The sequence below is a fragment of the Salmo salar genome, chromosome ssa22 (assembly GCF_905237065.1).
Source record: "Salmo salar chromosome ssa22, Ssal_v3.1, whole genome shotgun sequence".
NCBI lineage: Eukaryota > Metazoa > Chordata > Actinopteri > Salmoniformes > Salmonidae > Salmo > Salmo salar.
Window position 1 is genome coordinate 11,546,149 of NC_059463.1, and position 23,050 is coordinate 11,569,198.

General features: G+C 41.1%; 1 protein-coding gene across 1 annotated transcript in view; it reads right to left on the minus strand.

The window, feature by feature from the left end:
* Positions 1-542: 542 nt before the first annotated feature.
* Positions 543-23,050, minus strand: part of LOC106582769 (guanine nucleotide-binding protein G(I)/G(S)/G(T) subunit beta-1) — a 31,356-nt gene continuing 8,848 nt past the window's right edge. The window contains exons 2-11 of the mRNA XM_014166179.2: positions 12,844-12,952; positions 8,572-8,610; positions 8,353-8,459; positions 7,907-7,970; positions 7,556-7,718; positions 7,332-7,398; positions 6,982-7,183; positions 6,158-6,374; positions 2,332-2,447; positions 543-2,217 (exon numbers count right to left, since the gene is read on the minus strand). Of these exons, the coding sequence (XP_014021654.1) occupies positions 2,341-2,447; positions 6,158-6,374; positions 6,982-7,183; positions 7,332-7,398; positions 7,556-7,718; positions 7,907-7,970; positions 8,353-8,459; positions 8,572-8,610; positions 12,844-12,900 (1,023 nt within the window). The 5' untranslated portion in view covers positions 12,901-12,952 and the 3' untranslated portion in view covers positions 543-2,217; positions 2,332-2,340. The remainder of the gene's footprint in view (positions 2,218-2,331; positions 2,448-6,157; positions 6,375-6,981; positions 7,184-7,331; positions 7,399-7,555; positions 7,719-7,906; positions 7,971-8,352; positions 8,460-8,571; positions 8,611-12,843; positions 12,953-23,050) is intronic.

Below are 23,050 nucleotides of genomic sequence, written 5' to 3' on the forward strand. Positions count from 1 at the left end.
CAGTCGATGCACACTCAGTTCCCTACACACTAACTCCATCATTTGCTCACTCACACATAATACACACACACACATTTAAACTGACTTTACACATATGCTGCTGCTACTCTCATATCCTGTTGCCTAGTCCCCTATACATAGCTACAGTACCTCCATAACAGTATTTCTGCACATGTACATTTGATCTGACTTTAAATATTTCCTTTATACAGAATGCTTGCTTTGTGTATTTCATATTATTTCTCGTGTTTGTTTCTAGTAATACATTGTTATTGATTATTGCACTGTTGAGTTGAGTTTGCAAGAGTCATTTCATGGTTCTTATGCATGAGACATCAAAACTTGAAACAACTAAAAACATGCTAGTTAAGTTGCCTATTGCACTATGAATTTGTTTTGTTGGAATGTGAATGTTTAGTGTAGGGTTCTTTTCTCCTTATTTGCATTTTGCATGGATCATTTCTGCACTCAGCCAACATAGTAAATGTACATATGGGAGAGAACATTTATGACAAGTAATCTGAGAATAAACTAACAAGAGACACCTCAAACATCTTTTTATTACATTTTTCAATAACAGTACATTACCTATCTTGCATCCAGCTCGCTGTGGAACACCAACATACTGAAATAAAATACAAAAAGGTGAAGAGTACAAGGATGCAGAGCTCTATCTTATCAATGGAAGGAGAAAAGGGAGTCCATCTCAACTGAATTGCAATTCATTTTACTTTTGGCCACAAATACATCACATTTATTGTACATCACAGAAAAAAAAAAATGTCACAACTATTAAAGAAAGTGCTTCTGTATACAGTGAAAAGAAGAAAAAAAAAATCTGTCATTCAGATGCTTTTTGACATATTTAAAAGACAAAGAAAAAAATATTACAAAACGTTTTAGTATGGACAGAAATCTGAGAATGTGTTTTGTTCCATTGGTTGTGAAAATTTAAAGGCGAGATTGTGTGAACCACCCAACAGAGCTCCCAATCATTCCTTTATGAATTATAAAAAGTGGCATCATTAGAACTGGTAAGCATATTTCAGAGTCTGCAGTCAATAGGAAATCATTCTTCACTTTTAATTATCTGGTGCATAGCCTTGCCAGTGTAAGTACATAAATGTATGCAGAGTCTAGCCAAAAATAACTTGAATAAAGTTCAAATTATAGTTAACAGGTTACTATCCTTACGAAAAAGACAGACAACTTGGGCCTTTGCACCTTGGAAAGCAATTCTACAGCATGCACACCTAAATTAACCCATGGCAGACCCCAAAAAATATGACATTTCAGATCATTATTTTCTGACATTGATTTGTACATTTCATTCACATTCATAGCAAATGCAGTTCCAAGCACAGGAAGGGTCTGTCTATTTAGTCAGGTGAGGTCTATCACTGAGAAGTGGACAACCAAAAAAAAATCCCCCACCCATTTAACTAAATCCAGCCTTGCCACAAAAACAACAGAACCCCATTCTAAACCCCACCCAAATAACAAAAGACAGTTAAGGGGTTAACTGAAAATAAGTTACACATACCCTTTAGCTTTGGAATGAGCGTCCATCACAATTTATAGCATGTGCTTGGTTAGTTAACAATATTAGTTGAAGCAAATCTTATTTTCTGTGCAAAAAAAAGCTGTGATTAAACAAACCGCTATTATATAAATACATCATAGAAACGTTCTGAAAGCTGCTCATGTAATCTGGTCAAGCTTTTGCTTTCAAGCTCTCATGTTATTTTGTCCCATCTTTCTTACATGATTAAATTAGATTAAAATGAAAAGCTTTAATTTTAAAACATATCTAAAACCACTGAGGAAACATGACAAACGAAAGCCATTGAATAAAACTATAACCTTCAGAGAATAGAAATCTTCAACAAAAAAAGTTAAATATTTGTACAATTACGCTCCAACATTTGCTTTTGAGACGCATACATTTGCATGGGATGATAGTGTTGTTTTTTCATTCAAGGTAACATAAAATGGTCCAAGAAGGAATGCACAAGTTTGATTTGATACCACAGGAAATCTTTTAAACTAGGTGATAAACAATTGTGCTCTTCTTTGTGTAGGAAAGGCATTGGTTTCCCTTCGTTTTTGTGGTTTCCAAGTCAGTTTAAAACGGTGTTGAAGAAGATGCTGTGAAATTGTACATTCTTAAGTTGTTGTAAATGGTCTTCCAGTCAACTTTGGAGATCAAAATTACATCTGAAAAATAAAAAGCGGAAAAGAAAGGGCAAAGAGCGAGTCAGGGTTGAACAATAGTGAACAATGCACTGTATACAAGTAGCTAAGGCTGAGTAATACAAAAAGGGAAAGCACCTTCAGGTTTCAATTCCAGATCTTCAGAAAACTGTCCCAGGATCCTGTTGCAACTGCCATGCCATCATCAGTGACTCCCAGGCAGCTAACACGATTGTCATGTCCAGCCAACACACCTAAAACAGAACCATAGCATTAGTCTAAGGACTTTTTGTGCCGGGGATCTACTAGGATGCTGGGAATGATGCAGTTTCATTATATTGACATTATAGTTAACTTGTTGAGGATAGGGGGCAGTATTTTCACGGCTGGATGAAAAAACGTACCCAAATTAAACTGGTTACTACTCTTGCCCAGAAACTAGAATATGCATATTATTAGTAGATTTGGATAGAAAACACTGAAGTTTCTAAAACTGTTTGAATGGTGTCTGTGTATAACAGAACTCATATGGCAGGCAAAAACCTGCGAAAAATTCAACCAGGAAGTGGAGGATCTGAGAATTGTAGTTCTTTCTAGTCCCTTTCGAAACTACAGTGTCTGTGGGGTCACGGTTGCACTTCCTAAGGCTTCCATTGGCTGTCAAAAGCCTTCAGAAAGTGGTTTCATCTGTCTCCTGTTACTGGGCAGATAATAGGAGCTCAGTCACTGAGTGGACTGCCTGGGGACAAAGGGATTGGATATGCGTGGTCCCACGAGTGCGCTGTTCCTTCTTTTTCTCCTTGAATGAATACGCCATTGTCCGGTTGGAATATTATCGCAATTTTACGTAAAAAATACCATTAACCTGTTAGGGCTAGGGGCAGTATTGACACGGCTGGATAAAAAAACATACCCGATTTAATCTGGTTACCACTCCTACCCAGTAACTAGAATATGCATATACTTATTACATATGGATAGAAAACACCCTAAATTTTCTAAAACTGTTTGAATGGTGTCTGTGAGTATAACAGAACTCAAATGGCAGGTCAAAACCTGAGAGATTCCTTTACAGGAAGTGGCCTGTCTGACCATTTCTTGAACTTCTTTTCCATCTCTATCATTTGCTAAGGATCTCTGCTCTAACGTGACACTTCCCACGTCGTCCATAGGCGCTCAGAGCCCGGGAAAAAACAGAATGTCGCCATTCCAGCCCCAGGCTGAAACACATTATCGCCTTTCTCAAGTGGCCGATCAAGGGACACTGGGCTTATGCGCATGACCCCGACCGCCCCCGCCTTTAGGATTTTTTCCTCTGTTTGCCGAAAAGGAGATTCCCTGTCGGAATATTATCGCTTTTCTACGAGAAAAATGGCGTAAAAATTTATTTTAAACAGCGGTTGACATGCTTCGAAGTACGGTAATGGAATATTTACAATTTTTTTGTCACGAATTGCGCCATGCGCGTGACACTTCTTTACTATTTCGGATAGTGTCTGGAACGTACGAACAAAACGCCGCTATTCGGATATAACGATGGATTATTTTGGACCAAACCAACATTTGTTATTGAAGTAGCAGTCCTGGGAGTGCATTCTGACGAAGACAACAAAAGGTAATCAAACTTTTATAATAGTAAATATGATTATGGTGAGTGCTAAACTTGCCAGGTGTCTAAATAGCTAGCCCGTGATGCCTGGGCTATGTACTTAGAATATTGCAAAATGTGCTTTCACCAAAAAGCTATTTTAAAATCGGACATATCGAGTGCATAGAGGAGGTCTGTATCTATAATTCTTAAAATAATTGTTATGCTTTTTGTGAACGTTTATCGTGAGTAATTTAGTAAAATGTTAGCGAATTCCCCGGAAGTTTGCGGGGGTATGCTAGTTCTGAACGTCACATGCTAATGTAAAAAGCTGGTTTTTGATATAAATATGAACTTGATTGAACAAAACATGCATGTATTGTATAACATAATGTCCTAGGGTTGTCATCTGATGAAGATCATCAAAGGTGAGTGCTGCATTTAGCTGTCTTCTGGGTTTTGGTGACATTATATGCTGGCTTGAAAAATGGGTGTCTGATTATTTCTGGCTTGGTACTCTGCTGACATAATCTAACGTTTTGCTTTCGTTGTAAAGCCTTTTTGAAATCGGACAGTGTGGTTAGATTAACGAGAGTCTTGTCTTTAAATGGCTGTAAAATAGTCATATGTTTGAGAAATTGAAGTAATAGGATTTTTAAGGTTTTGAAAATCGCGCCACAGGCTGGCAGTGGCTGTTACGTAGGTGGGATGAATTCGCAAGCGTCCCACCTAGCCCATAGAGGTTAAGATTGATTTTAAACAACGTTTGACATGCTTCTAAGTACGGTAATGGAACATTTTGACTTTTTGTGTCTCGAATTACACTCGCGCATCATGCCTTTGGATAGTGACCTGAACGCACGAACAAAACGGAGGTATTTGGACATAAATATGGATTATTTTGAACAAAAACAACATTTCTTGTGGAAGTAGAAGTCCTGGGAGTGTATTCTGACGAAGATCAGCAAAGGTAAGAGAATATTTATAGTACTAATTCTGAGTTTAGGTGACCCCGAACTTGGTGGGTGTCTGTATAGCTTGGTGTGATGGCGAGCTATGTACTCAGAATATTGAAAAATGTGCTTTCTCCGTAAAGCCATTTTAAAATCTGACACAGCGGTTGCATAAAGGAGTACTGCATCTATAATTCTTAAAATAATTATGTATTATGTCAATGTTTATGATGAGTATTTTTGTAAATTCACCGGAAGTTTTTGGTGGGAATACATTTTCTGAACATCACGCGCCAATGTAAAATGCTGTTTTTGGATATAAATATGAACTTTATCGAACAAAACATACATGTATTGTGTAACATGATGTCCTAGGAGTGTCATCTGATGAAGATCGTCAAAGGTTAGTGCTTCATTTAGCTATGTTTTGGGTTTTTGTGACATATATCCTTGCTTGGAAAATGGCTGTGTGGTTATTTTTGTCTATGTACTCTTCTAACATAATCTAATGTTTTGCTTTCGCTGTAAAGCCTTTTTGAAAATCGGACAATGTGGTTGGATTAAGGAGAGGTGTATCTTTAAAATGGTGTAAAATAGTTGTATATGTTTGAGAAATTTGAATTACGACATTTTGTTGTTTTGAATTTGCCACCCTGGTATTTCACTGGCTGTGTCCCGCAGGTGGCTAGCGTCCCACGTAGCCCATAGAAGTTAAGTTAAAATAAACATCAGTTTGTGGTAGCTAAGTTTTTTTGAATAAAAAATTTCCAGGACATGTGTTTGACTAATATGTGTACAAGATAAACGTTGAGACGTGCATGTTTGTTGTGCAATGAGACGTCTCTGCAGGGGTTGCATTAGCTTTCAGAAAACTGCATTTTCAAAACGCAGACCATCCAAAGAATGTGTTTTCAACCATTTCACCTGCATTTTATATTCAAAGTTGTGTTTTTTTTTTTTTTGCTTCATTAGAGGCCTGCAAATGTACTTTTTCTTCACACCCCCCAAAATGTTTTCACGTTTTCATTGGATGACAACAAAAGTGCAACACTATTTGGCTTAGCAGCCACACAAGTAAATTAGCTTGCAATGAAAGTTGCTTGAAGTTAATCTTGCCGTTTAACTTGCTACCGGAGAAAAAAAGACAACACCGGAGAAAAGTACCGTACATATCAGTCTGGTCAAGACGAGAGCAAAGATCTCTCATCTGATTGGAGAAGTGCAACTGAATCACAAAATGTGTTCTTTTATATTCATGATTTGGAGCGAACTGTGACTGAAGCCGAGCAGAAATGACAATAAGAAGCATTTTAGATTGGAGTTTACAAAAACGCAGAAAAATATTTGTCCCGCTTTTTTTATGCGGGAAAATATACTGCGTTATTGCAACCTATGCTCAGGGGGGGGGTTATCAGTGACTCACCGGCACGGTCAGCCTTCAGTGTGTCCCACACGTTGCAGTTGAAGTCATCATATCCAGCCAGGAGGAGACGACCACTTTTGGAGAAAGCAACAGAGGTGATGCCACAGATGATGTTGTCATGCGAGTAGCACATCAGCTCCTGGTCGGCACGAAGGTCGAAGAGTCTGCAGGTGGCATCATCAGAGCCCGTACAAAAGGCATTGCCATTGGGGAAGAACTGTAAAGCACAGATCAGATCACACAATAATGACTTACTGAGAGACTAAGACCTGGGAATTCCCAGGGACCTCACGATACGATATTACCACGAAACTTAGGTGCCGACACGATATGTATTGCATTTGTCATGACTCTATATGTATTGCGATTCAATGTTCCAAACATAATGCTCACTATGCCTTCTGCAGAGAGACAAGAGCATGAGAAAAGGAGTTTTGATCAGTGATGGAAATAAAAAGTGCTGAAAACACTGGCTCACTATTTAAAAAGAAGATGAGAACAAGCTATAGGATGAAAAATAACTGAGTTTTGGTACAGGCACAGCTGTCTAGTTCTAGCTAGATGTTTTGGAATCAAAGTATGGACATAATATCATCCAAAATAATATTGCGATAACTATCTATTTTTTTCCACCATCACTAGAGACAACAAACAGTAAAGGGTATAATATACTGACTATATTTTACTTAATAATAATTTGTATCAAATATATTTTTGAATCAAAGTGAAATGTATACATTTTGATTGAATGGCATTATGTAAAATACACTAATTGCCAATATATGTGCATAGACGCATGTATTGATAACGGATGCTGCCCTTACACATATGGCGTTGATGTCAGACTCATGACCAGTGAAGGTCTGTCTGCACATGCCCTCTCTGACGTCCCAGAGCTTGGCCGAGGCATCACAAGCACCTGAGACAAATAGCCTTGTGTCGGGGGCCAAGGAGAGGCTCATGACATCACCGCTGTGCCCAGCAAACGTGGTTGTCTGCTGGCCAGTCTCAATATCCCAAAGGGCACTGTTAAAATAAAAAACATCTAGTCAAACAAGCATGAGTTTCTATCCAAATGCACATCTAATCCACTTCAGGAAAATTAATAGTGTTGTAGTATTGAACAGACAGAGCGCAGCATTCCTACAGGAGGGGGAGTAATTCATTTACTTACCAGGTGGTATCTCCAGAGCTTGTAATAATCTGGTTGTCATCAACAAAGCGACAGCAGGACAGATAACCTGGAATTGAGAGATATCATTTGTACATAACAAAAAATCTTCAGAAATCCAGAAATGTTCCCACAGTAGTTTAAGTAGAAGATGACGAAAGATAAGGATTTCATAGGAAAACAAAACGGAAGAAAAACCCTGCCACCAAACAGAAAATGTAGTCTACCTGTGTGTCCAGCGAGCTCCCGGCTCACACGTACATTCCCCTCGCGTGTCTTCAGGTTGTAAATAGAGCAGATGTTGTCCAGACCTCCACAGGCCACGTAGTTTCCTGAAGGTGCATATGAGCAGGTCATGACCCAGGAAGAGCGTAGAGGAATGGCATGGACCTGCAAGGAGGTGATAAAAAACATGAAACCTTTGCACGTCTGAAGTAATAATCTCATAACAGGTGCGTAGGTGAAAAAAAAATAAAAAAATAAAGTCGAATGGTTGAAGGGACTGAACGCAACGCCTAGAATTGCAATGGAAACGTATAGTACAGAGCTTTGAAAGGTAAACCACTGAAGTATATGACCTTGTTTGTGGTATAGCTGTCCCAAATGATGAGTTTACCATCTTGGGAAGCACTGACCAAGAGCCTGTAAGAAAGAGTAGAAACATGTAAGTTCATGGAATAACGGTTTCCCTATGAGAAATAGTAAGTATACTTCTTTTTTTTTAACAATAACTACATTTTGCATGAAATAGAATAGCAAAATAAAGGCAATTTATCAAGACTGCTTTGCCTTGTAACTTTACAATAATAGCAACACATGCTTAGTCATAACACCTACTTACATTTAAAGCTCTCCCACAATGACTACTGTATATCATGTAAAATCACCAATTCATGCCAAGGGTCATACAAATGTAAACAATACCAACTTCTACACTTGACAACAGGAGTCATTCAACTATTTATCACTGGGAAAAAAATCCCTAGTTTGCGAAAGACACTATAAAAATTATACTTGGGTTTACCTGGAATCAGTGCCCCAATGCATGGCATAGATCTTAGCCAAATGTCCCCTCAGTGTCCGTCTTGTGCGCATCTGAATACGGCCAACAGGATCAATGTTGGCTGTGATCTGCAAAACCACAAAAGACTGTTACATAATGCCATCAACAGCAGATTGTGTTGAATGTTTCGGATATCCCCAGGTAAAAGAGCCCAAAATCATTTATTTTTTATTTTTTTACCTGTGATAGTGTGGCATCTGCACATGCTTTCCTGGCATCCTGAAAAAGGACGATAATTAACCATCACACAAATGTAATAAATAAGTAAAATAAATAAGATGTTAAAGCTTTGTTATGACAATGTTGAGACTTGATTATGAGAGCAAAATGGCAATTCAATGGGCCAATTGCAACCACTGCTTGCCACTAGATTATGGCTTGCTGAGGTCTCGTTAAACCATCAATACGTGCTAAAAATCACCCAATCTCAATTGCAACTTTTATCCAGCACCGATTTACCGCTCCGTAACCCCGGCATCCGTGTTAAGTCCTGATTGTAACTAACATTTTGCAAGATGACTTCGCCCTCTGGTTGGTAATATCGGAACATTTCAATCTTGCTTCTTGAGCAGACCAACATGATCACCACACTGCCGGCATTGCGTGAGCGAGCGTTGCAAAATACATTTACACGTTATTCAATCATTTCATCCAAACTGCTCGCGCACGTCTGCGTAGCCAGGCACTAAAATAGAACTTGGTTCTATTTTTGACATTTGATGCGCTGCAAGTCCCACCTCTGCCATATCATCGCTTTTCAGGAGCATATCCCACGTGGGTGATTGAAAGATGAACTGAGGTCCACACTCCAGTCCAGTTGGTGGTGGTAATGCACATTAAAGTTGGTTGCCAACCGCCATATAAAGCCCAAAGAAGAACAAGACTAAAGGAGGAGAGATTACTAGGAACTAACTAGGTTTCCCCTTTTATCTGTGGATTAATTGTCGGAGTACAAAACACACAATTTTGTGTGGCTCAAAATTATACAAAGGTCCAGAAAAAAGGACCTTGTGCATTTCAGGTCAAATAACAACCCAATGTGTACAGTGCATTCGGAAAGTATTCAGACTCCTTGACTTTTCCCATTTTTATACGTTGCAGCCTTATTCTAAACTGGATTAAATAGCCCCCCCCCCCCCATTAAACTATACACAGTAGCACATAATGACAAAGCAAAAATAGGTTTGTATAAACCTTTACAAAACAGAAATATCACATAAGTATTCAGACCCTTTACTCAGTACTATGCTGAAGCACCTTTAGCAGAGATTACAGCCTCGAGTCTTCTTGTGTACGATGCTACAAGCTTGGCACACCTGTATTTGGGGAGTTTCTACAATTCTACTGGGGACTCTGGGATGCTGGCCTTCTAGGCAGAGTTGCAAAGAAAAAGCCATATCTCAGACTGGCCAATAAAAAGAAAAGATTAAGATGGGCAAAACACAGACACTGGACAGAGGAAATCTGCCTAGAAGGCCAGCATCCCAGAGATTCACCTCTTCACTGTTGACGTTGAGACTGGTGTTTTGTGGGTACTATTTAATGAAGCTGCCAGTTGAGGACTTGAGGCGTCTGCTCCTCAAACTAGACACTAAACATGTACTTGTCCTTTTGCTCAGTTGTGCACCGGGGCCTCCCACTCTTTCTTGCACAAATGATATAATTAAGAATTTATTTGTGTGGTTTGGCTTGTAGTTAAGAGTAATATTCCCTGTTGTGTGCATAGCGGAGATTAATTTGTAGAACATGAACGCCAATAGTGAACCATTATACACTGCTCAAAAAAATAAAGGGAACACTAAAATAACACATCCTAGATCTGAATGAATTAAATAATCTTATTAAATACTTTTTTCTTTACATAGTTGAATGTGCTGACAACAAAATCACAAAAATAATCAATGGAAATCCAATTTATCAACCCATGGAGGTCTGGATTTGGAGTCACACTCAAGATGAAAGTGGAAAACCACACTACAGGCTGATCCAACTTTGATGTAATGTCCTTAAAACAAGTCAAAATGAGGCTCAGTAGTGTGTGTGGCCTCCACGTGCCTGTATGACTTCCCTACAACGCCTGGGCATGCTCCTGATGAGGTGGCGGATGGTCTCCTGAGGGATCTCCTCCCAGACCTGGACTAAAGCATCCGCCAACTCCTGGACAGTCTGTGGTGCAACGTGGTGTTGGTGGATGGAGCGAGACATGATGTCCCAGATGTGCTCAATTGGATTCAGGTCTGGGGAACGGGCGGGCCAGTCCATAGCATCAATGCCTTCCTCTTGCAGGAACTGCTGACACACTCCAGCCACATGAGGTCTAGCATTGTCTTGCATTAGGAGGAACCCAGGGCCAACCGCACCAGCATATGGTCTCACAAGGGGTCTGAGGATCTCATCTCGGTACCTAATGGCAGTCAGGCTACCTCTGGCGAGCACATGGAGGGCTGTGCGGCCCCCCAAAGAAATGCCACCCCACACCATGACTGACCCACCGCCAAACCGGTCATGCTGGAGGATGTTGCAGGTAGCAGAACGTTCTCCACGGCGTCTCCAGACTCTGTCACATGTGCTCAGTGTGAACCTGCTTTCATCTGTGAAGAGCACAGGGCGCCAGTGGCGAATTTGCCAATCTTGGTGTTCTCTGGCAAATGCCAAACGTCCTGCACGGTGTTGGGCTGTAAGCACAACCCCCACCTGTGGACGTCGGGCCCTCATTCCACCCTCATGGAGTCTGTTTCTGACCGTTTGAGCAGACACATGCACATTTGTGGCCTGCTGGAGGTCATTTTGCAGGGCTCTGGCAGTGCTCCTCCTTGCACAAAGGCGGAGGTAGCGGTCCTGCTGCTGGGTTGTTGCCCTCCTACGGCCTCCTCCACGTCTCCTGATGTACTGGCCCGTCTCCTGGTAGCGCCTCCATGCTCTGGACACTACGCTGACAGACACAGCAAACCTTCTTGCCACAGCTCGCATTGATGTGCCATCCTGGATGAGCTGCACTACCTGAGCCATTTGTGTGGGTTGTAGACTCCGTCTCATGCTACCACTAGAGTGAAAGCACCGCCAGCATTAAAGTGACCAAAACATCAGCCAGGAAGCATAGGAACTGAGAAGTGGTCTGTGGTCACCACCTGCAGAACCACTCCTTTATTGGGGATGTCTTGCTAATTGCCTATAATTTCCACCTGTTGTCTATTCCATTTGCACAACAGCATGTGAAATGTATTGTCAGTGTTGCTTCCCAAGTGGACAGTTTGATTTCACAGAAGTGTGATTGACTTGGAGTTACATTGTGTTGTTTAAGTGTTCCCTTTATTTTTTTGAGCAGTGTATTTTCTTACAGGACTACAAGGCCAGTAGGCCTACTGTAGCATATTGTACTTTATTGAAGAAACAAATGTCTTGATTGTAAAGATATTTCTTATTATTTGGAAGTTAGATATATTTTTGGGGTACTTTTTACCCCCTTTTCTTCCCAATTTCATGATATCCAAATCGGTAGTTACAGTCTTGTCCCATCGCTACAACTCCCGTACGGACTCGGGAGAGGCGAAGGTCGAGAGCCACGCACCCTCTGAAACACGACCCTGCCAAGCTGCACTGCTTCTTGACACACTGCTAGCTTAACCCAGAAGCCAGCCACACCAACGTGTCGGGGGAAACATCATACAACTGGCGACTGAAGTCACCTTGCAGGCGCCTGGAGTCGCTAGAGCTCAATGGACAAGGAAATCCCAGACAGCCAAACCCTCCCCTAACCCGGATGACACTGGGCCAATTGTGCGCCAACTCATGGGTCTCCTGGTCACGATCGGCTGTGACACAGCCTGGGATCAAACCCGGGGCTGTAACGACGCTTCAAGCACTGCAGTGCCTTAGACCACCGCGCCACTCAGGAGGCCCTGGAAGTAGTTAACACTAGAAAAGCCTGGCCTCGATACCTCCGTATTTAAGCCATTGACGTCAGGCTCAAATAGAAGCCTGTCTCTAATAAGCGCCGGTTGTGTTCAGTGGTTGATGCAAATAAACGCCTGGGCTATTAATTGAAGTTTTACAGTATGTCATAGTCTTCCATTTAGCTTTCAAATTTCTATTTTGTTTTTACCGATAAGATGTTATTTAATTGGGGCGGGAGTAGTGAACGCAGACAATGACTATTTCCCATGCCATATCCACTGTCTAGTATGAAGCAGGCTTGACACAGTAACGCGTCAGAACAGCTTGCCTACCAGTTTTATTCCAATGTTTTTTCGTTGCAATCAAGGTTAGTTTAGGCCGCAGCTGCATGTAATCTCACGTTAGTAGAGTTAAGAAATCCAGCAGTAACCTGCAGGAGCAGGTTAAGTTCTGTGTGTTCGTTGCAATCGAGTCAATAGTGCTGAAATACACAATTTCTGTACGTTTTGAACAATTGCTCCTGCCCCAGTGATGGTAGATGGAGGGATTAACACTCACTCTGATCTGGCTTTTGAGCTGCTCAGCCTCCTGGCGTAACTGGTCCAGTTCACTCATTTTCCCCTGCTAGTATGTCTGCCTCGCTCCAGCTGCCGGGACACTTGTTGATCTGAAAGAGGAAAAAAGTATCTCAGAAAACAACTGACATCCCTCAGACATTATTTATGGTACTAAATAGGGATACATCGGTGAACATATCGGAATCGGCCAATATTACCTAAAAATGCCAACATCGGTATCGGCCTGAGGTCTAGTTTAACGCCGATGTGCAAAACTGATGTCAAAGCTGACGTGCATACCTATATAACGTAGGTACATTACGTAATGACGGCACATAATATTTTGCGTCACACATGCAACACAGCATTCCTAACTTCGCCCACAATGTCTGCTGTGTGGATCGAGCAGTCAACAAGTCGAGCAGTCATTTGAAAGAGTAAGAACATTTCAGCGAGACAACTCATAGGCGAAATCTAAGATAATGTAATTCATTGCCCTTGACAATGAACCGTTCTCGGTCGTGGGTGATGTTGGCTTTCGCCGACTGGTCGAGCACTGTTACGCATGTTGCCCTACCGGAGTTACACAGTAATAGCGTCACTGCAGAGTCAAATAACACTATTTGATGCGTTAAATAAGCTTTTAATTTGGCACGTCAAATAACACAGTTCTATTACAGACTGTTGTGTGTTCTGAATTTGTGTGTGCAAGCCAAGTGCCACCACTACTATCAGTAGCACTGTCAAAGCTAGGGATGGGTATCGTTAAGATTTTAACGGTACTACTACTACTACTCTTACCGATACTGCTTATTGATCCGGTACTTTAACGGTATTCTTATTGGTTCTTTGTTATTTTTTACCAAAAAAATGTAAGAACAGAATTAACATTGCTTTATTTTCTGAAATGTAAAATAAATTAAAAACAAATATTTACAGCAAAGAAACAGCAATGTTTTGAACAAATCACTATCATAGACTTATGTTGTGATGGAAATGTAAAACAAATGAAATAAACAATATTTTCCTGCAAAAGAAAATACAGTGGTACAGAGCAACACGGGTGGGGCATGCAGATAGGCTTCAAAAGGACTAACAGTTCTTAGCAGTTCTTCTGGAGAAAGATCAACATATTTGCCTTCTCTGGCAGAAGTCGGGACCTCTCCTGGATTATTGTGTTCCCTGCGGTCGAAAAAAACCCTCTCGCTAGGGGTGGAGGAGGCTTGAGCACAGAGGTAGCTTGTTGCAATGTTTGTGAGGGGCAGAGTAGCTCTCTTCTCCCACCACCACATCACAGGATTTTCAGCCATGGGAATGGCAGGCAGGCCTTTGTAGAGCTCAACACGCTCGCTGAGGGTGAGGGACGAGGTGTCCTGTTGGATCGTCAACCTCAACTCCATGTCCTCCTCTGAGAACAGCTCCTCCAAGGCATTCCTTGTTTTGTACAATGGAGGGACTGTCTCCTCCATTTCCACTCCTTCAGACTCCTCCGCTTGTTGCTGGTGCTCTGTGTCTGTCTGCTCCGGCTCCTCTGACAGCCCTGGTGTTGCTCCTGTCACATTGGCCTCAACAGTTGCCTGTCCCAGGTGGCGTCACTCACCGGCCTTCCTTTAAATCTGGGGTCCATTGCTGTGGCCTCATGCAGAAAGGCTTGAATGTCCTCATCCTGATAGTGCTCGGAGAGGTTCTGCCACACCTTCTCTTTGATGGTTGCCACAAACGTATCTTCATGCTTCACAGTGGTGTGCTCTTCCAGTTTTTGGAGGATGGGTATGATCTGTCCACAGGTGGCATTCTATTCACATGATACACACAGTGTAGATGTATAGAGGATTCTCATGAGCTGGACAAACTCCTCGTCCTTCAGACGGTCCAGGTTGCCCTTGGTCATTGCTTCTCAGTCGTGGGTCCAAGGGTGCTGCTTGGATCACTGGATACTGCTCCATGAATCTCTCTATCATTAGACAGAGCGAGTTCCATCTGGTCTTGACATCAAGGATGAGTGAGTGTTTGCGGAATGCCTGAAACAACCAAAAAACTACATTTAACCTCTATGGGCTAGGCGGGACGAATTCGTCCCATCTACGTAACAGCCACTTGAAGCCTGTGGCGCGATTTTCAAAACCTTAAAAATCCTATTACTTCAATTTCTCAAACATATGACTATTTTACAGCTATTTAAAGACAAGACTCTCGTTAATCTAACCACACTGTCCGATTTCAAAAAGGCTTTACAACGAAAGCAAAACATTAGATTATGTCAGCAGAGTACCAAGCCAGAAATAATCAGACACCCATTTTTCAAGCTAGCATATAATGTCACCAAAACCCAGAAGACAGCTAAATGCAGCACTCACCTTTGATGATCTTCATCAGATGACAACCCTAGGACATTATGTTATACAATACATGCATGTTTTGTTCAATCAAGTTCATATTTATATCAAAAACCAGCTTTTCACATTAGCATGTGACGTTCAGAACTAGCATACCCCCTGCAAACTTCCGGGGAATTCGCTAACATTTTACTAAATTACTCACGATAAACGTTCACAAAAAGCATAACAATTATTTTAAGAATTATAGATACAGACCTCCTCTATGCACTCGATATGTCCGATTTTAAAATAGCTTTTTGGTGAAAGCACATTTTGCAATATTCTAAGTACATAGCCCAGGCATCACGGGCTAGCTATTTAGACACCTGGCAAGTTTAGCACTCACCATAATCATATTTACTATTATAAAAGTTTGATTACCTTTTGTTGTCTTCGTCAGAATGCACTCCCAGGACTGCTACTTCAATAACAAATGTTGGTTTGGTCCAAAATAATCCATCGTTATATCCGAATAGCGGCGTTTTGTTCGTGCGTTCCAGACACTATCCGAAATGGTAAAGAAGGGTCGTGCGCATGGCGCAATTCGTGACAAAAAAATTGTAAATATTCCATTACCGTACTTCGAAGCATGTCAACCGCTGTTTAAAATCAATTTTTACGCCATTTTTCTCGTAGAAAAGCGATAATATTCCGACAGGGAATCTCCTTTTCGGCAAACAGAGGAAAAAAAAATCACAAAGGCGGGGGCGGTCGGGTCACGCGCCTAAGCCCAGAGTCCCTTGATCGGCCACTTGAGAAAGGCGATAATGTGTTTCAGCCTGGGGCTGGGATGACGACATTCTGTTTTTTCCCGGGCTCTGAGCGCCTATGGACGACGTAGGAAGTGTCACGTTAGAGCAGAGATCCTTAGTAAAAGATAGAGATGGAAAAGAAGTTCAAGAAATGGTCAGACAGGCCACTTCCTGTAAAGGAATCTCTCAGGTTTTGACCTGCCATTTGAGTTCTGTTATACTCACAGACACCATTCAAACAGTTTTAGAAACTTTAGGGTGTTTTCTATCGATATGTAATAAGTATATGCATATTCTAGTTACTGGGTAGGAGTGGTAACCAGATTAAATCGGGTATGTTTTTTATCCAGCCGTGTCAATACTGCCCCCTAGCCCTAACAGGTTAATTACCGCACACTTGAATATTGAATTAAATTGTTAAATGTGGGAATTTGCTCTGACTCATGCTGCCCATTTATCAATGGATCTGCGCTGCCAGATTCAATGTGTGCACAAAGCATCCTATTTTCAGGATGTGTAGCCTCTTGATGGCAACATCCATATTGCTAGCATTATCAACAGTCACAGCTACAATCTTGCTCGGCTCGATCTCAAACTCTTTCAGAATGTCCGAGATCTCCTCTGCCACTACTTCGCCAATTTGCGATTTGTACACTGTCCTGGTGTGGAGGACCTTCTGTTTTACACTGCCCTGGCTTGTATAGTGCACTGTAACAGTGAGATAGTGGTCCTGACAGAGGCTGGTCCACCCGTCTGATGGCCAGCTTTGGCACATCCTTCAGCTAAGTGATCACATTGGCCTTTTCTACACTATACCAGGTAGGAATTAATGTGTCACCGAGTTAACTCCTGGAGGAATGTGTATATTTGGGGGTGAGGGCCTTGCTCATCTCCCTACAGTAAAAAAAAAAAAGGTTGTTTCATGTGTTGAATTATCGTTTTGAATTGTGTTGTGTATTGTGGAGTGATGGGACTAACATACAACCCATTTATACTAAATAATACAACTCAATATATACCGACTGTTACCTAAAGCCCTTGGACTCCACTGTTTCAAAGGGGTGTAGGCCTTTCACTATGAACTTCGTCACAGCTAGGTGGCACTCATTCACCCTCTCCTCAGTCATCTTCCCACTAGCTGCCAGTGTGAAGGGGCTTTGGGGTGGTCTTTGGCTTGGACCAGCGGTATTAGAGGGAGGAGTGGGTTGGTTCATTGTAGCTGCAACTTTAACAAAAAAGATGCAACATCTTTAAATGGGTAATTGAATTTAGCGAAACAATCAGCTGGCTAATGGTTCCTTTTGATCATGAACCCATTTTCGCATAATTTAGTTAACTCCGTGTGGGCTCTAGGCTGCTAGCATACATACCTAACGTAGATCGGGCAACGAGAGATGAACTACGAGCTTGGCAGTCAAACTGTGCATTTCTCTGCCTGTACATGATGCACTTTCGATAGATGTTTGGATAGATTGCTCGTGTTTCTGCCCTTACAAGCAAGTCTTGTGGCAACGACTCTGATGAAGTGTAACCACACTTTTGAACGTTAACCTGTTAGGGCTAGGGGGCAGTATTGACACGGCTGGATAAAAAAACATACCCGATTTAATCTGGTTACCACTCCTACCCAGTAACTAGAATATGCATATACTTATTACATATGGATAGAAAACACCCTAAATTTTCTACAACTGTTTGAATGGTGTCTGTGAGTATAACAGAACTCATTTGGCAGGCAAAACCCTGAGACATTTTCTGACAGGAAGTGGATACCTGATGTGTTGTATTACCTTTAAACCTATCCCATTGAAAAAACACAGGGGCTGAGGAATATTTTGGCACTTCCTATTGCTTCCACTAGATGTCACCAGCCTTTACAAAGTGTTTTGAGTCTTCTGGAGGGAGATCTGACCGAACAAGAGCCATGGAACGATGATGTCCCATTAGACACCTGGCGCGCGAGTTCATGTTGGGTACCCTCGTTCCAATACGTTATAAAAGAGTATGCATTCGTCCACCTTGAATATTATTCATGTTCTGGTGAAAAAAGGCCCTAATGATTTATGCTATACAACGTTTGACATGTTTGAACGAACGTAAATATATTTTTTCCCCCTCGTTCATGACGAGAAGTCCGGCTGGCTTACATCATGTGCTAACAAGACGGAGATTTTTGGACATAAATGATGAGCTTTTTTGAACAAAACTACATTCGTTATGGACCTGTGATACCTGGAAGTGACATCTGATGAAGAGAATCAAAGGTAATGGATTATTTACATAGTATTTTCGATTTTAGATCTCCCCAACATGACGTCTAGTCTGTATCGCAACGCGTATTTTTCTGGGCGCAGTGCTCAGATTATTGCAAAGTGTGATTTCCCAGTAAGGTTATTTTTAAATCTGGCAAGTTGATTGCGTTCAAGAGATGTAAATCTATAATTCTTTAAATGACAATATAATATTTTACCAATGTTTTCTAATTTTAATTATTTAATTTCTGACGCTGACTTGACTGCCGGTTATTGGAGGGAAACGATTTCCTCAACATCAATGCCATAGTAAAATGCTGTTTTTGGATATAAATATGAACTTGATAGAACTAAAAATGCATGCATTGTCTAACATAATGTCCTAGGAGTGTCATCTGATGGAGATTGTAAAAGGTTAGTGCATCATTTTAGCTGGTTTTATGGTTTTGGTGACCCTGTCTTTGAATTGACAAAACATTACACACAACTCTTGTAAATGTACTGTCCTAACATACTCTAATTTATGCTTTCGCCGTAAAACCTTTTTGAAATCGTAAAACGTGGTTAGATTAAGGAGATGTTTATCTTTCAAAGGGTGTAAAATAGTTGTATGTTTGAAAAATTTGAATTTTGACATTTATTTGGATTCAAATTTGCCGCTCTTGAAATGCACCTGCTGTTGATGGAGTGCACCACGCTAGCCCATAGAGGTTAAGCTCTCTCCACCATCGTCACTAATTATGAGCAGGGAGCTGTGTGCTGTAGCGTGTGAGAGCCATCCATCTCTCTCGCGCGCGCGCCTCTCTGTATTGGGAATAGTGAAAATACATCATAGACGAATGTCTCAATCTTATTGCAAATCAGAAACGGTTGGTGAGATAAAATGTCCAAGAATGTCCAAGACGTTTATGTAGCAATAATAAATAGGAAATGTTTTTTTTTCCCTTCCCTCCAGTACTGAAAGCAGAACCGATAACGTCGGAGCTTATCAATACTATTGCCTTTCATAATTTAGCCCCGGGGCCCGTTTAATACCGGGCTTCGGTACCCATCCCTAGTCAAAGCTGTATAAAAAAAAAAGTCTACAGCCGGATTTCCCCCCCCATTTCAGATAACATTTGAGAGAATTGTGAAATGATCCAGGTAACATGAAGGTAACAGTAATGCAGGACACAGTCTAGACCTCACATTACCATAAAATTGGATTAGCCAATTTGGAAATTAATGAAAAAATTTAAGATAAGAACTAGGGGTGTGAACGTTTAACCTCTTACATCTAGACGTTCCGCTAGCGGAACACCGCTCCAATATCCAATGATAGGGCGTGGCGCGAATTACAAGCACCTCAGAAATCCAAAAACTTCAATTTTTCAAACATATGACTATTTTACACAATTTTAAAGACAAGACTCTCCTTTATCTAACCACATTGTCCGATTTCAAAAAGGCTTTACAACGAAAGCAAAACATTAGATTATGTCAGGAGAGTACCCAGCCAGAAATAATCAGACACCCATTTTTCAAGCTAGCATATAATGTCACAAAAACCAAAACCACAGCTAAATGCAGCACTAACCTTTGATGATCTTCATCAGATGACACTCCTAGGACATTGTTATACAATACATGCATGTTTTGTTCAATCAAGTTAATATTTATATCAAAAACCAGCTTTTTACATTAGCATGTGACGTTCAGAACTAGCATACCCACCGAAAACTTCCGGTGAATTTACTAAATTACTCATGATAAACGTTCACAAAAAACATAACAATTATTGTAAGAATTATAGATACAGAACTCCTTTATGCAATCGCGGTGTCCGATTTTAAAATAGCTTTTCGGTGAAAGCACATTTTGCAATATTCTGAGTACATAGCCCGGCCATCACAGGCTAGCTATTTTGACACCCACCAAGTTTGGCACTCACCAAACTCAGATTTACTATAAGAAAAATTGGATTACCTTTACTGTTCTTCGTCAGAATGCACTCCCAGGACTTCTACTTCAATAACAAATGTTGGTTTGGTTCCAAATAATCCATAGTTATATCCAAATAGGGGCGTTTTGTTGTGCGTTCAAGACACTATCCGAAGGGTAACGAAGGGTGACGCGCCCGACGCGTTTCGTGACAAATTTCAAAATATTCCATTACCGTACTTCGAAGCATGTCAAACGCTGTTTAAAAATCATTTATGCGATTTCTCGTAAAAAAAGCGATAATATTCCGACTGGGAGTCGTTGTTTTCGTTCAAAGACTGAAAATGTAAACATGGAGTCGTCTCGTGCACGCGCCAGTCTCATTGTTCTCAGATCGACCACTTACCAAATTCGCTACTGTTTTTCAGCCATGGCCTGCAAAGTCATCATTCAACGTTCTGGCGCCTTCTGAGAGCCTATGGGAGCGTTAGAAAATGTCACGTTACAGCAGAGATCCCCTGTTTTGGATAGAGATGACAAAGAAGGCCAAGAAATGGTCAGAGAGGGCGCTTCCTGTTTGGAATCTTCTCAGGTTTTGGCCTGCCAAATGAGTTCTGTTATACTCACAGACACCATTAAACCGTTTTAGAAACTTGAGTGTTTTCTATCCAAAGCTAATAACTATATGCATATTCTAGTTTCTGGGCAGGAGTAATAATCAGATTTAAATCGGGTACGTTTTTTATCCGGCCGTGAAAATACTGCCCCTACCCATAACAAGTTAAGCGTAAAATATCCTAGCCCAGTCATTGATGTTTGGCCAGGCTTTACTGAAGTTGCGAGACATTGCAAGCCAAGAAACTACAAAAACACAGCATTCCAATAGATAGGCCAAGTGCACGGTTCTGACAGTCTGCCTGGTGACCAACCTGCGCCTCCCCTCTCAGTCCCTCGAGTGTTCATGTTCTCGGCAGTACAAAAACTAAATCAGTCAACGCCGTTCCAAGAGTACTGAATCTTAGGAGTCGATTCCTAGTGGAAGATGTGTTCTTTCAACTAAATGTCTTGGTAAGTCACGTTATTTAACAAACTTTAAACTACTTTTTTTTAAAAGAGCATGGTCTGCGCACAGGCAGCTCAAGATTATTTGATTCACAGTTCTGGTCACCTAGTGATGGATGTTAGTCCCGCTTCAGAAGCAGTATTCCTTTACAGACAAGTAAAATGTCTGTTCAGTGGCGCTTCGAAACGAAACCACCTCTGGAATTAGTTTCGGCATTTAAAAAGACAAGCAAACATGCTGTAACTGAGGCACTTTCAAGGGTATATGACTGCAGTAGATATAACTTAAAATTGCCCAGCCCTAGCGGTCATACATACGCAATAGGACTATATCATTTTGTTGTATTATATTAAAAGAAAACCAAATAATAAAAACCTTTAATTTTAGCTTGAGTTCTTCCTCTTAGCTAACCCCATCACCTTACGTCACTTACAGGATTTCACTAAACCCCAAGAATTTGAGTGCTAGACTGAGGATGTTCTCTAAAAACTTACCACCTTATCCTCGAAGGTCCTCTCCGATTGGCTAGCCCTCATATCTAGCAAGCTGTTGCACATTCATCTTCTAGTCTTGCTGATAAAAAGTAGCACTGTTAAAGGCCAGGTCAATACCAGTATCCCAATACTCGTTAGTATCGTGGCAAGGAAACAAAACACGAAGCGGATTTAACTTCTTAAGGAAAACAGCACAAGTGTCAGAAACAAACATGTTGTCATCGAGTCACATGTATTTATTTTCTAAGCTTATAGCACACAATATTTTACATACAGCATTTTTTTTTTTAAATGACCAGAGTTTGATCTTCTTGGGGTTTTCATTTTTCCCCATGAGGAAAACAATTGCGGTATCATCATGGCCCTATGTTAAAGGCAGACTCAGCGATATGACATTACCACGAGGACCACCGCAGATAAAGATGAGCGAGATGAAAGACGTCACTCACACAGTATGTGCGTGGGTTCGTGTCACGCTGTTAGAGCATCGTAGCCAGGGCACCAAAAAGTGGAAAAGTTGAGCCTCGTGCTTCACTCTTAGTTGTTGTAGAAATTGTCCCACTATGCTATTAACTTTCCGCATCCACGTCATGTCACCAAGTATACCTTTAATTCCAGGACAACTTCCCACTACATCCTTCCTAGAGACATCAAGGAAGAAATTGTGCATTGAATGAACCTTAACATGAGAAGAGTGACTAACATGAATCAGGAGGGAGACACTAGGCCTAGACCTATAATGCAGTGTAAAGCACTAATTACTGTTGTATCAGAATGTCACCGTTAATCATGTCAGGGATAAAATGTAATTAAAGTCTTCCAATTCTGCACTGGCATTTGTCCAAAGATCTCATTCATTGAGTTTGATGTTAAAGCCTGGTTTACATTCCTTTGAGTCAATTTGGGCACACAATTCAGAAGCTGCTCAAGACTAAAATGTAGGACAGTCACACTTCATCCCTGCACTTCCTCAGGGTAAGAAAACAATGAAAAAAAATCTGAAATGTGGGTGAACCAGATGCTCTTGGAGTCTGTCCATAAGCCAGTACTGTAAGGAGTTTCTATGCCCCCCATAATTTCTTCAAGCGCCTGATCAGGGTCAGCTGACTGCATGATAAGCAGGGAGTTGTGGCAAATAGCCTTGAGGTGTGGCTTACTGACTGATCTGAGGTCTCTTGAGGGCAGCCTGAGTCTGCTGGTTCCAATGGGGTTTGGGCATAATAACAACCAAACTGTTGTGACAAAAAAAAATATCAAACGAGAACAGAATCTTGAACACAGCATTTCTGCTCCCTAGAATTCACGTTTCTTTGAACCAACAATGTTGTCATGTGTTTGTTTCCATGCAG